The sequence below is a fragment of the Micromesistius poutassou genome (assembly GCF_964030765.1).
Source record: "Micromesistius poutassou genome assembly, chromosome: 7".
Taxonomy (NCBI): domain Eukaryota; kingdom Metazoa; phylum Chordata; class Actinopteri; order Gadiformes; family Gadidae; genus Micromesistius; species Micromesistius poutassou.
Window position 1 is genome coordinate 1,437,225 of NC_140277.1, and position 14,759 is coordinate 1,451,983.

General features: G+C 49.0%; 1 protein-coding gene across 3 annotated transcripts in view; it reads left to right on the top strand.

The window, feature by feature from the left end:
- nrxn1a (neurexin 1a) overlaps window positions 1-14,759 on the top strand; it is a gene marked incomplete at its 5' end in the record, with an annotated part of 227,275 nt that overhangs the window by 84,903 nt on the left and 127,613 nt on the right. For all 3 annotated transcript variants that reach the window (XM_084470078.1, XM_084470079.1, XM_084470077.1), the window contains 2 exons: window positions 6,955-7,158; window positions 10,002-10,028. In XM_084470078.1, the coding sequence (XP_084326204.1) occupies window positions 6,955-7,158; window positions 10,002-10,028 (231 nt within the window). The remainder of the gene's footprint in view (window positions 1-6,954; window positions 7,159-10,001; window positions 10,029-14,759) is intronic.

Sequence of the window (14,759 nt, forward strand, 5' to 3'; positions counted from 1 at the left end):
ACACACACACACACACACACACACACACACACACACACACACACACGTCTTCCTATTGCTGCGCCACATTTGTTTTAACCCATTTAATATCCTGGGGAGTGGTGTGTCTATGGGTTGTGTACATAAAGCGGTCACTGGCTGTACGGGCGTCAGTGTGAGCCTCGGCTTGAGGCAACGCATCCTGTTTATGGGAAGTGTTGAAATTCATTTCTGTGTTCGTCGCCCGCCCCTTCGCCTAAAAGAAAGGGAGCGAGAAAAACGCAAAAGGAAACAAACGCTGCGGGCGAAATGTTTTTTGGCGAGCAGATTTGAATTGGATTGGGCCGGCTGCCCTGGTGCCACCGAGCGTCACAATCCAGTGACACGCGGCTGACAGCAGCACTGGCCGGGGGAAGGGGGGGGAGAGAGAGAGGGAGAGGGAGGAGGGGGAGGGGGAGAGGGGGAGTGAGAGAGAGGGAGGGAGAGGGAGGGAGAGAGGGGAGGGAGAGGGAGGGAGAGAGAGGGGGAGGGAGAGAGAGGGGGGAGGGAGAGAGATGGAGGGAGAGAGGTTGGAGGGAGAGGGAGGGGGATGGGGGAGAGGGAGAGAACAACAGAGAGAGGTGGGAGGGAGGGGGATTGGGGAGAGGGACCTCCGTCTTTTCTCCGCATTTGCATTTGTGGAGCAGGAGGTTTGACCGTGAGGGTCATTCACACTTATTCACACTTGACGCCCGACATCGGTGTCGCTCAGACATCAGTAGAATCTCTGGATGTTTTAGGGGGGCGGGCTTGCAAGGGGCGGGGTATGACGTAGGGTCTAAATTCTCAAGAGGCAGGACATGACGTAGTATAATTGCGGCCGCTGTCATGTTGGTTTGTTGTAGTTTGACCACAGACAGCATGGAAGCAGAACGGGCAGAACTCACTGCGATCTTCTTAACTGTTGTTGCAGCGATATATCAGATATTTTGTTGCATCCACAACATCTGAGGCATCGATGAAAGATTGGAGCATGAGCTAGACACCAATAGAACAAGAGAACAATGAATAAGAAAGGCGTTGCGAACGACTGCGTTACCGGAGAAAGAGATAATTAATAAGCCTTACCATGGGCAAAAGCGCCAGTGTTCTTCTAACCTCTTCTTTAAGTTATACCTTAACATCTTGCGTTGGTAAGGTTGGTCTGAAGCGCTCGTAGAACCTTCTTAGCTCTACCGTAGTGATGTTTCAGCTCCTGCAGTCTCCGCCACTGTACAGTAATCTTTAGAAATCCCCGTTGCGCATGTTCATTCCAAGTTCGCGTCCGTAGCCAATTGAGACCAAATGAAACGGCATGTTTGAATTGAGGATATTGTCTCTTTATTTTTGGCCGTGAGTACAGCAGGCAAGGTCAGCTCGACTCGCTTCCAATAATTTCAAAAACACAAAAAATATATTTATTTTACAATTCAAAAATGAACAAAACTGTCCTGTAAATTAAGGAAATAATACTGGGAAACGAATAAACCATTATAAGCAACGAGTGACCTTTAATAAGCGATCAAAATACTTTTTTCAACCACCGCCTCTTTCCCTTGACATTTCGTTTTCACCTGACATATGCGACAGCTGGTCGTACAGGAATCTGTGAAATGAGTCGGTCTACGTCCCGTATAGTAGCCTATATTTTAATTTAACGTCTTTAATGGTAAGAGACCGTGCGGAGATGGACAATGGATAATGAGCGTTGTTTAATGAAATTACAATGCCACGAGAACAGCTGCCTCTGAACTGGCGATTCGTCACCGTTATTTCTTATCACCGGGTTCGGCGTGAGAGTGTCCGGGACAGAAGATGTCTCTGAGCTGGACAGTGATGGCATGACGGTCTCCATGCTCTCCGACTGGGAATCTGAGAGGGCTGCCACTTGCATGCTGCCAGTCGCTCGTAGCGGCCTTGTGGAGTGCCAGCCCCCCCCAGATCGTCTCACACAAATCCTGGTACTGGCAGGTTTTTCGTTCCCACTTTTTTTGTTGTGGTCTACCACGGTGGTGAACTGCTTTTTGAGGGATTTTAATTTCGTGATGAGTTGTGTCCTGCCCTTCACAATTCCCATTTCAGCAAGCTTCTTCACCATACGGTCGAACATGACTGCGTCTTTCGCAGTGCCCTTCATACGTGCGATCACCGCACTGTCGGCCCTCAAAGTAAGCAGCTGAAAAACTTCTTTGTCTTTCCAGGCCATTCTCCTTTTGAGTCGTATGTCTCCTTGCCTCTCCTATATATGCAGCCTGCTCCTGGCGTGTTTTTTGTTCCCGCCATAGGGCGTGTTCCCGCCGTAGCGTCATCAACACGCCCACTAACGTGAAGTGCGAAATGCCGACATTCTACTGCTCATTCACATATAAGGTAATTATCATTTCTTCCGGAGAACATACTACCTCGGGGGTAGTATTTTTTCAGGAGGTCCAACGTCAGGATATGTCATTCACATATACGGCACGTCCGTAGAATCTACGGAGAAGATGCACGTCCATATGTGAAAGCAGCTTCTAGAGGTAGCAGGGAGAGAGAATGGAGAAGGAGAGAGGAGAGAGAGAATGAGCTGGGGGAGAGAGAGAGAGAGAGAGAGAGGGAGGGAGGTGGGGGAGAGCGAGGGAGAGAGTGAGCGAGAGAGGTGGGCGAGCCAGGGATCTGCAAGTGTGTGTGTGTGAGTGTGTGTGTGTGTGTGTGTGTTGGGTCCCACCATCCCTCTGCCCTCCTTATTAGCAGCTCTGCGGTGCAGCGGTGCCTCCGCTGCCGCTCTGAAGCAGCGAGAACAAGGGGCTCCAAATGGGTCGTGTTTTTCCTTGTGAGGAATAAATAAAACAAAGGTGGTGGGGGGAAAAAAAACCAGTAGAAATAAGTGGAGAAGGCAGTGCGTGGTTGTGCTTTTACAAAACGGAGGAAAAGGGAAATGCTTGGTTTGCTCCGGGTGGCTTTGTCTCCCCTGTGACAGCTTCCTGCCGGCGTGGCGAACAGTGGGGGGGGGGAGTGGTGTTTAGATTTATTTTGATACGACGCCGTGCGTTACAAACAGGCACTCAGGATTGGAGTTTTGACAGGATCTCACTTTCCATTAGATAATGATTCCCTCACATGTCACTCTCCATATTCCCATTTCTGCTCAGTAATTTCTTATTTATGGATGTTTTGACAACCTTCTACACACAATCTCGGCCAACGTGACAACTAGAATGAAATATGAAATTTGCTGAATCAATTTACATACATTTTATTGGGCTCTGGTAAGGACAGATGTTGCCGGTTTATTCATGTGGCGTTGCTGTTTAATTACATGGACGTGTTCCAAAAAGCGATGACACACGATGAAGACATTATTTATTTATTTACCTGTCTATGAATTTCAAACGGCTTTTGATTGCGCGACAGGCGAGAGTTCTTGCTCGTCTATGAATAACTTGTGTTATTCATATTCAAATGTTCGGCGCGATACGGGTGCCTTTTTTCATTCGGATGTTAAAATAATTAACGGGATACGTGAGGTATGATAAGAAGAAGCAGAGCTGCCCACCTTTAGTGATTCTTAATCCACTCGGTGAGACATCTGGAGGGACTGTGGGGCTTTTGCTGCGATGCAAGCGTGTGCCAGTCAGTGTCTGTCTATCACCAGCTTTCCGTTAATCTTCCGTTAACGGCTGAGGTGTCCCAGATGCAAACTGCTCAGGCGGTGGTTTATTTTGTGTGGTTAACGTTGGGTTTTGGCCGTAATTCTTCGACCGTGGCCAAACAGAAAAGAACATGGTTGATGTGTATCGACTATTGGAAAATACACCCCTATAGTGGCCTCTGTAGGGAAGTACCATTATTTAGCTTCAGAGATAACATCGACTTTTATGACCTAAATAAATAAAACTAAAAACGATTTTTTGGGTCAACCTCATGTATTACAGTATTTCATATCCCGATCCTCACATTAATACGTTGTATACCCCTGTCCCTACCGGTTGGTGTTTGTTTGCTAACCTAACAAACACACAACCCCACGCACACACACACACACACGCAAGCACTCACACACACACACACACAGACGCGCGCACACACACGGGCCGCCGTACGGCATACGACGATGCATCAGCACAAGGGGTGGTCATTGGCTCCGTTGGGTCTCTCGTGCGCTGCGAGAAAACGAGTGTGCGAGTTGTACCGCGGCCGCTAATGAAAGACATTTGTCACGTATTAGGAGCGGCAGTTAGCTGAGCCCATTCCTCACAGCGGCTAACAGCGCTAACAGTTTCCATACACGCGGCTTCTTTCCGTCTTTATTTATTTTCTGGTCGTGGCCGCCTAGCGGGGGCCGCTTTAGTGCGGGGGGCTCGTTTGTCTGTGGCCGGCTGTCATCGCCGCCGTACCCCAGGAGGGTGCGGCCAGATTGGATTTGGGTGAGGAATGTTGCGGACTCATCCCATGGGGTGGATGGATGTGACATTGGCTCTCTGTGACATGCTGGTGTTGATGAGGTGGTGTGGGTGTGTGTGTGTGTGTGTGTGTGTGTGATTGTGTGTGTGTGTGTGTGGTTGTGTGTGTGTCTGTGTGTGTGCACACAGCAAGGCTACACCTATACCATCGCTACCCGCACTGTCACCAATCTCTCTCACTCTCTCTCTCTCTCTCATTCTCACTCTCACCCTCACCCTCACCCTCTCTCTCTGTCTCTGTCTCTGTCTTTCTCTCACTCTACCTCTCTCTCACACTCCTTTTCCTCAATTTAAACCCTCTCTCTCGGTCTCTCTGTCCCTCTCTCTCTCTCTCTCTCTCTCACCCCCAAAGAAACCACCACCCCCGTCTCCCCCTCTTCACTCTCTACTCTATCAGCTCTATCCTGTCTCATGTGCTGCAGCCACAGTAATGGCTTTGTTATTGGGTTATGGTTTAGTTACAGGAAATACGGTTAGACGCTCCCGCCAGTGTTAAGCAATCACCCCGGCATTTCTCCAGACAGTTTCCCGATGCTTTGGGTAAGCGTGCGAGCGCTCAATATTAAGGGTCCACGCGCTATTACAACGCGACAGCCCACTGCAGCCTCGTCCCTGCTCCCCTGTCAATAGCCGTTCATCCTTTGGTAGTTTGTTAATAAGAGATTCAAGGACGGGGCCGCTCCCCGCCCGCCCCCGCATCCCAGTCTATACCCTCTTTGTTAGATGTGTCTCATGTACACACACACGCACACACACACACACACACACACACAACCATCCTTCCTGGGGGTGGGGGTGGGGGTGGGGGGGGGGGGGGGCTAGGTCAGCCCGCCCTATCCTCGTCTAATATCAGTGTGTCTGCGGGACGACTACATCAGCCCAGACCTGGCGATCAGTCAGAGAGTGTCAGGGTGGCTGTCTCTCACTGCCTGGGCGAAGCGGGCACAGTGTTGTGCGATGTGAAGTTATGAGAGGCAGGCTTATTGTATCACTTTCCACAGTGATGAAGCACCCGTGCTGTGTGTCAGTTTAATTGCACGCAGTGGGATTGAGAGAAGCACACAGTCTCAACAGGAACTTGTATCGTCCTTGTTGTGAATTACTTACTTAAGATTTCAACCCAAATTGGTTCAAATCCTCCCTTTCCGTTGTGTTGCATTATTCATGCAGGAGAGACTGTACTAGTGGTCCTGCCTCTGTGACTTAACTTTTTAAGAGGCATATGGCTGTGTCGGTTTGGCCACCCTAAGCCTAATATTTACATTTCATATAGTAACATGAGGTTGAAAGAACATTCCATGTTCCCACGAGGAGCTGTTCTGTCCTCGTGGGAACATGGAATGTTCTTTCAACCTCATGGTGTGTGTCTCCACGCTATATTGTACTACAAGTGGCTTAGCTCTTGCAGAAGTGAATCTGGTCCAACATGCTGCTCTGATGTTTGGTATATTTTAGTACATTTATACTCACACGTGTATCACACATTTGCATGATGCATATCATTTACCCTCATATGAATGTGATGTAAATTAGATCTGTCTATCATCATCAATCAATGTGTCAGTTTGTCTGTCTCTGTATCGTCGATCTGTCCTGTTTATTTAGATAAATAATTCTTCATATGTTTTTCCTGACTGCCTCCGTTACGTCCGTCCAAAGCCTGATCGAATGTCACTGTCAGGACAGGGCAATAATTCAATATTATCGTTATCGTTAATGCGTGGACAATGCATAGCATCGTCTTGAAATGAAGATGTCGACTCATCATGTTATACACAGCTTTATAGTCTCAATTAATTATGCTTCTACTTACTGACCCTCAGTCAGACCGTTTGGAATGGTATTGTGAATTCAGAAGCATATTGTGATGTTCATAAATTCATGCAAATTGCCCTATTATTATTTGATAATACATTTATTTTATCTTTCCGCCATAGTCACTGTTGTCCCTGTTTGGTCAAACAGCAACAACTCATGACTAATCTTCCCCCTCCTCCTCCTCCTCCTGTCCTCCTCCTCCTCCTCCTCTCTTCCTTCTCCTCTTCGTCGTCCTCCTCCCTTTCCTCGCTCTTCTCCTCCGTCTTCTGTCCCTCCTCCTCCTCCTCCACCTCCCCCCTCCTCTCCTCCCCCTCCTCCCCCTCCTCCTCCTCCTCCTCCTGTCCTGTCCTCCTCCACCTCCTCCTCCTCCTGTCCTCCTCCTCCCCCTCCTGCTCCTCCTCCTCCACCTCCTCCTCCTCCTCCTCCTCCTCCTCCTCCTCCTCTTGTCCTCCTCCTGTCCTCCTCCTCCTCCTGTCCTCCTCCCCCTCCTGCTCCTCCCCCTCCTGTGCTCCTCCTGCTCCTCCTCCTCCTCCTGTCCTCCTCCTTCGTCCCCCTCCTCCTCCTGTCCTCCTCCCTCCTGTCCTCCTCCTCCTCCTCCTCCTGTCTCCTCCTCCCCCTCCCTCCTCCTCCTCCTCCTCCTCCCTCCCCTCCTCCTCCTCCTCCTCCCCCTCCTGTCCTCCTCCTCCTCCTCCTCCAGACGCCACCATCCTGAGCTTCGACGGCAGTAAGTTCATGAAGATCCAGCTGCCGGTGGTGATGCACACGGAGGCTGAGGACGTGTCGCTGCGCTTCCGCTCGCAGCGGGCCTACGGCGTCCTGATGGCCACCACGTCCCGCTACTCGGCCGACACGCTGCGGCTGGAGCTGGAGACGGGCCGCGTGCGGCTCACCGTCAACCTAGGTACCGTAGCTGTGGGACCACTGCCACACACACACACGCGCACACGCACACGCGCACACACGCATGCACGCAGCCATGCACACACACGCGCATACATACTGTGCATACACACATACGCACGCATGCACACACGCACACGCGCACGCAGGCACGCACACACAATATACTCATGCACACACATGCTCACACACACACACACACACACACATACACACACACACACACACACACACATACACACATACATACATACATACATACATACATACATACATACATACATACATGCATAGATGTTATACATGCATACACACATACATAAATACATACATATGCTCACACATACACACACTGATACACACAGATACACACAGATACACACACACACACACATTTGTGATGCTATTGCTGTGTGTTTAGAATAGAACGGGATGGTATTACCTTTCAATGGTAAGGGTCTGCAGCTCTTGTCTTACTGCCAGGTGAGCACACATCTGCCCGTGGCCAGCAGGGAGCGCTCATCTCTCCTCCCCCCCTCCCCTCCCCTCCCCTGACCCCTCCTCCCCCCCCCCCCCCCCCCCCGATTATCCCTCCGTTGGCACGGTTACACCCACCGTTACCGTGGTCGTGCTTTGGCTACATTCTTCCTGAGGGTTCCGCTTTGTTTGGAATCCAGTTCGAACTCCAAACTTAATCTCGGGAGCACGGTGCTTCAATAATTACTATGCAATGGATCGAATCCCCTCAAGTTATCCCACAGCCCTGTGTTAAATATCTGATGCAAGCCGAGCCGTGGCTGGGCCAATACACAGCCAGACCTCCGAGTTAGCTCTGCCCCGCTGCCTTCTGCTTCAACATACAGCCGACTGCTGAGCTGTTTACCTTTAAGATATACCTGTATTTTGTATATGTATAAATATATTTATAAATGTTTGTATATATATATATATGTGTGTATATGGTCATATATATATATATATATATATATATATATATATATATATGGTTATATATGTATATGTATATATATATATATGTGTATATATATATATATATATATGTGTGTGTATATATGTATATGTATATGTATTAACTATGAAAAAAAAAAAATGTATACAAGAAATGCGTAAAATAATATGAGTTTGGAATTGGACCCAGGCCAGTTCAGAACGCGTCTAGTCGAAAGGCTCGCGTTCACACACTCGCGCGTTGGCGCGCACTGCTCAAGAGAGCAAGCAATGGCGCCTGCCAAAAACGTGCCCTATTCCCCCAACGCGGTGCCGCCGCCGCCGCCGATATGATAGCTATCTATTTCTCCGTTCTAATGGCTGAACACCAACGGGTTCCCTAAGCACAGCAGTTTAGAGGCCCATCCAAACGGGGACAGCCCGCTCCCCCTATGGGGAGATGTGTGCTATATGGTGGCAGGGACGTCGCCGTTGGCTAGGGCAGGCCAGCCATGTTAGCTGATTCGAAACCCAATTCATCTGGGAGACAATTGTCAAACGGGGGTGTTTACGAATAAACACGCCAGTGCGGATGTACGCTCGAACGCAGAGCCCTGATCTCACAGCGTACAGCTCTGAGAGGCCCTCGGAGGCTCGGCAACAACTACAACAACAACAACAACAACAACAGCGACACCACAACACCGGTGACAACGCACACAGTCACAGTCCCCTCCGCAGGCCTTTCAATGTACACCGTTTTACACAAGCGCACCGTAATACCGACGTGGCACCAAACCCCCCCCCACCACCCCACCACCCCCTACCCACCCCCCCCCTACAAGAGCAGAGCATTCCCTGCCCGGGCCCGGTCAGTGGTGGTCCCTGGTTGTTTCTGACCCCCTTCTGCTGTGGTTGACGACGCACGACTCGCAGGGCCAAGTGGTACGGAGAGGGCGCCTGGATGTGGGTCACCTTTCCAGCGTTAACAATAGGAGCGCGGTGCAGTGCCAAAGCAGACACACAAAGTACTCCCAGGCTCCTGTCTGGAGTGCGGAGAACCACGACACAAATCAGCCGGAGCCCGTTCTGCTCCCGTTTTGGATTGGCATTGTGGATTGTGTGTTTTTGCCAATGGAGGATGATTAGTGTTAGTAGCAGATTTGAAGAGGCTGTTACAGCAGCATGTATAATAGTATCACTGCCACTTCTCTCGCTCTCGTTCCCTCTCGCGCTCTCGTCGTTGTATGGCAGAGCGGAAGATGTAAAGAGGCATACTTTTCCACTCATTAATTACGTGGTTATAAAGACGCAGAGGAGAGTGTGACGGTGCCCCCTGGCATTAACATGCAAGCCGCAACACCACCAGAACTTCCAACCTCCACCGTACCATTTCAAGGATGAGAACACAGAATAGCGTATGTGTGTTGTGTTTCTCCTCGACACACAGAAACGAAAGAACCTTAAGCCTTCCTACCAAATGGCCCTGTCTGACCCTGAACAAAACTGATGCTCTCTTGTCATAAAAAAAGGCCACAGCTTGTTACCGATGAAATCGTAAAAAATTGTATGACCCATGATAAAAAACGATTGAACCGATTATAGTGTGGCGGAAAAAAACAACAATAAAAAAACAAAAATACGACAAAACTGCACTGAAAACCATGTGCTCCCCAAAATGCCGTCCCGTGAAAGACTCTGTACTTTCGCTTGCCCACAGACACACTGGCAGATTGGTGGCCCGGTTGTCCAGGGCGACGCGCGAGAGCATCAGTGGACGGGGGGGGGGGTCCGTGCGTCGGTCCCCAGAGAAGGGGACTGTGTGCTTTCTAATGATGCTCTGCGGCTGTAACGTTGAAAGATGAATTTATCTCTCGCCTATTCTTCCCCATCTAGATTGTATCAGGATAAACTGTACATCGAGTAAGTTGCTGTTCACCTCTCTCTATGTATCCCTTCTTCTTTGTCTTAACTCTCTCACTGTGCGTACACTCGCGACGCTGCACTGCCTCTGTCCCGTGTGTTCGAGTGAACCCCGGACTCATACAAACACCTCACGGGGGACTTTTCTATTTTTGCTAAATCGACGTAGATAGATGACACCGATTTCGGAACACAAAAGAGGTTTGGGGTACGTCTGTGCACATTCTGCGCCCCATCGATTGGACTGCGGAGGCGGAGGGGGGGGGGGGGTGGCTGATAATGAAAAATCTATACGCCACGGTCAAGCCTGAGTTATATAATTCACCATATGGTAGCCCCCTTTAAAACCGGGGCTGACGTGATGTGTGGGCTGCGCTTAGTACAGGAGGGTGTTTTAGCGATGCATGACTTCCTCTGCCAATGACCCGTCCCCTTTTCTGTTGCTATTTCTTCCCTTTAGTACTCGGTGCTGCCTGTAAATTGATGAGGCCGTTCGCAGGAGAGAGGAAATACAGAGTGTGATTTTATGATTCTCATTAACCTGTCTCGTAGAGCAGAAAGAATAGGGAGGCACCGAGAATGGATCTTGTAATCGCGCGTGTGTGTGTGTGTGTGTGTGTGTGTGTGTGTGCGTGTGCGTGTGTGTGTGTGTGTGTGTGTGTGTGTGTGTGTGTTTGTTGGTGTGCATGTGTGGTGGTGTGCACAGATTTGTTTGTAAGTGTGTGTCTGTATTTTTAGGCATTTCTACCTGTGTGTGTGTGTGTGTGTGTGTGTGTGTGTGTGTGTGTGTGTGTGTGTGTGTGTGTGTGTGTGTGTGTGTGTGTGTTCTGTGTGTCTGTGTTTGTTGGTGTGCGTGTGTGGTGGTGTGCACAGATTTGTTTGTAAGTGTGTGTCTATATTTTTAGGCATTTCTACCTGTGTGTGTGTGTGTGTGTGCGTGTGTGTGTGTGTGTGTGTGTGTGTGTGTGTGTGTGTGTGTGTCTGTGTGTCTGTGTTTGTTGGTGTGCATGTGTGGTGGTGTGCACAGATTTGTTTGTAAGTGTGTGTCTATATTTTTAGGCATTTCTACCTGTGTGTGTGTGTGTGTGTGTGTGTGTGTGTGTGTGTGTGTGTGTGTGATAAATTTGTGTTTCCTTGTGTGGCTTAACAAAGAGTTTATCTTGAAACACTTGAAGTGGAAAATATGGGAAAGATCATTGTTCTGGCACTGTAAATATTAAATAGTTAAATCTTTGTTTTAACGAGTGGGCAAGTGTGTGTGTATGTTTGTGTGTGGGATGGTGTGTGTGTGTGTGTGTGTGTGTTTGTGTCGGTGTCAGTGTCAATGTGTGTGTGTGTGTGTGTGTGTGTGTGATAGAGAGTGTGTGTATGTGAGAGCGTGTGTGCAAGGTTGTTTTAAGGTTATATCTTTGCCTGTGAGCAATTCAGAGATTCTTGGAACCCTACCCACAATTCTCTCTCTCTCTCTCTCTCTCTCTCTCTCTCTCTCTCTCTCTCTCTCTCTCTCTGCCACCCTCCTGATATTAGATGACTCTTAACACCTTTCTAAATGCTAAATAGCTTTGCTAATGCATCTTGGAATGTGTCAGTTGTTTGTATATGCAAATCAAACACTGTAATCTCTAATTCCCCCCCCCCCACACTTTTTCAAAAGGTCATTCTTTGTTTATCAAGATAACGTGAAGTCATATTCTCTCTACACATTAGCAGATGATCATTCTTATTTTAGAATGCCTGCCATGGGGGCTTTGTTTTTGTGATATCCTGTGGATATTATAAAAGTGATCATGAAACTGATCAAAAGTGGACGCTTTTAAAACGTAAACCTATGCTGCTGACGGCGCAAGTGAGAATGTGTGGACTCCCTCTGTAAAATGGAGGCAGAGAAAAAGGAATAAGGAAGAAGCAGTCCAATCGCAGGGACATGCAGGGAGACCTGATTATGTCAGAGCAGGACGTCTGAATTAGGTTGTTATAAAGAACTGTGCTTTCCAGTACCCCAGTACTTTCAGATAAACCAATTCCTCTATTTTTCCATTTCAAGTCTTTCTTCTGGTTTGGTTTTAATCGTGGCTACTATTAAAAAAAAAAAATCTTGGGTTATTTTAGTCTTGCCTTTTTTTTTTAATGTCCCTGTGTTAATTAATGTATGTTGTCAGGCGCTACTGCTCGGGTCATCGTGGTGAATGAGGATTTTCAGCACTGACTCAAAGAACACATCACTGTCAATTAGGGAGCCAGCTTCCCTGGGGCCTCCCCGCGCTGTCTGGAGAACACACTGCCACTTTGCCTTAAACATTGTTAACAGGAAGCGAGTGACACATTAAACATACATGCTCAAAATATCCCGCGAATAAACCGATTTTTTTGGTTGGCATACGCTGGTTCTCTGATTTTCTTTCCGTTTGCCTGGAACCGCAGGGATAGAAAACGTCCAATGGGGACGGTGTGTTGTGGATAGTGCAGTAGCAGAGGGGTAGCTTATTGGGGGAAACAGTCGCAGGGAAGGTGAGTTCTTCCCCTTGTCTTGGCTGAACGGTCTGTTCTCCTCTGTGGGAGAACTGTGGTTCATTGACTATATCTGACACACACACGCCTGACGGGCTAGATCTCCACCCCGAGAGACGCAGAACCCTCTGTGGACGAATCCCTGAACATGGAGCTCTTTGTTCTGGTGTGGTGTAACAAACATAAACATAATGATAAACATAGGGGAGGACGTTTCCATTAATAACAAGCAGCATGGAGCAGCATAGCGTGAAAAAAACAAACTGATAGCGTGGTGTGGCATGCTTTAATTTGGCCGCTTTATTTCCGAGGCTTTTTCTAGTCTCTCTTTTCTCAGTTGCTGATATTCTTGTTCAGCAGTGTTGGGAATCAGGGCACCTGTGGTTCACCACTGCCTACTGGCTTCAAACAGGCCTTATTAAAACCGGGCTTGCCGGCTCATGTCTCATTGGCCGTCACCCTGTCTGACATGTCTTACATCGTCTGAAGACTCACAATGATGCAGTCAATGAGTCATGGTGATCATTGTGGGCGAAAGTGGCGGGACCGTGATGCCAAGGTGTTTTTGAAAAGACTTTTTTTTAACAAGTCAGCATGTTTATCGCTCTAATTTCAGAGGATGCCTCTGAATCCATTCATCCAGGCCATCGATTTTGTGCCACGTCAGCATATTCACGGGACCCCTCCAATCTCGCCCGGTGTGTTCGTTAAGAGAAGTTATCAAAGGCTTGGCTCATCAGAGGTGTTTTGATTAAAAAAGAATGGCCTCCAGACACCCATAATTGAGTGTTAAGACCACGGTATAAACATAGTGGTAATGGGCAGCCTCCAGCCACCAGGAAAAGGGAATAAACCGGCGCCTTAATGTAAGTGTTTCAGGGTGCTCTGCTCGCTCTGCGAGGAATGTCAAATGAAGTCTGTATTTAATCTCTGGCACCGCCTCTGAAGAAAAGTGGATGACGCTCTTCATAATTATGTCAGGTGCCATCAGTCACCCGCATGGCTTCATTATAAAGTTGACAGGTGTTTTTTGATTAGGAACCCGCTGCCGACTCAGGGATTGCGCTGTGTGTCCCTGACCATCCCAGATGATGCTATGCCATTATTTATAAATTACAGTACAGATTGTTTTGGCCGCCGCTTGTTTTAGCGGCACTGCGGTTTGCTAATTACGATGAGGACTTGCCCTGCTAATTGGGGGTACAGCAACGCTTGTACCGGTACACGAGGTTCGGGGGCTGTAGGAGTCACGTGGAGCACGGCGATGAGGTCAGACAGAGCTATGTTCCTTCATCGTCTGTCTTCTACAGGCAGTATCTAACACCGTTTATTGAACTATATTTCAAAGTGACGTTGACGCGACTGTGCAGGACCAGGATTAAGCTTTTAAAGTTCTGAAGTGGTTGTCAAAGTTGCCATAATCGGGTGTAGTTAGGTTGCAGACCTTTAAATGGCGCGGCTTACAGCATGAAACAAAAAGGGCCCACTATTGATTTTCTCCCTGTCTCGCTTTGGCACCATTTAACCCCTTCAACGTCTGGACATTTTAGCATTCAGTTTTTAATGAGCACGCTATTGATTTGTTACACATATACGTCTACTGGCATGACATTGTAAACGTCAGCTTAAACAGTTATTTGCCACTAGTGAGCTGACCCAAGGGCAACTAGACCCCCCCCCCCCCCCACCCCCCCCCCTCTCTCCACCCGGGTCAGTCCCGAACGTGGAGAACCCACAGACGCCGCGATCCACCAGCTCTCCAGCCAGCCAGAACCCATTGACTGGAAAATCACATCTTCTCATCCCGCATCCACTGACCAACCCCCCCCCCCCCTCATACCAACCCACATATGACACTCCTCCGCCCAGTCTCTCGGGCCTGAAGTCAGTGAGCCAGTGGGAGAGGGGGGGCTTCAGTGTGGATCCACCAGCATGGAACCAACACTGCATATAGATCACCCTCAAGAAGCGCCGGGGACAGCCCAGCACCGAAGCCCGGAGTCCCCCTCAGCGTCTGGGCTTTGGCCTTGGGAGGGCATGGGTCTCACGGCTCTCCAGGGTCAGGCCTAATCCCAAGCCCTGCTACTGAATGAGGCGTGCTCCACGGCCCCACTATAGTTTGACCCCTTTTTTGCCACTCCCTCCTCTTTCCCCTGGCCCGGAGACGCAACAAGGACAGCATGGCGGCAGGCTAAAGATCAAGAGTCCTTTCCAGTCTGAGTC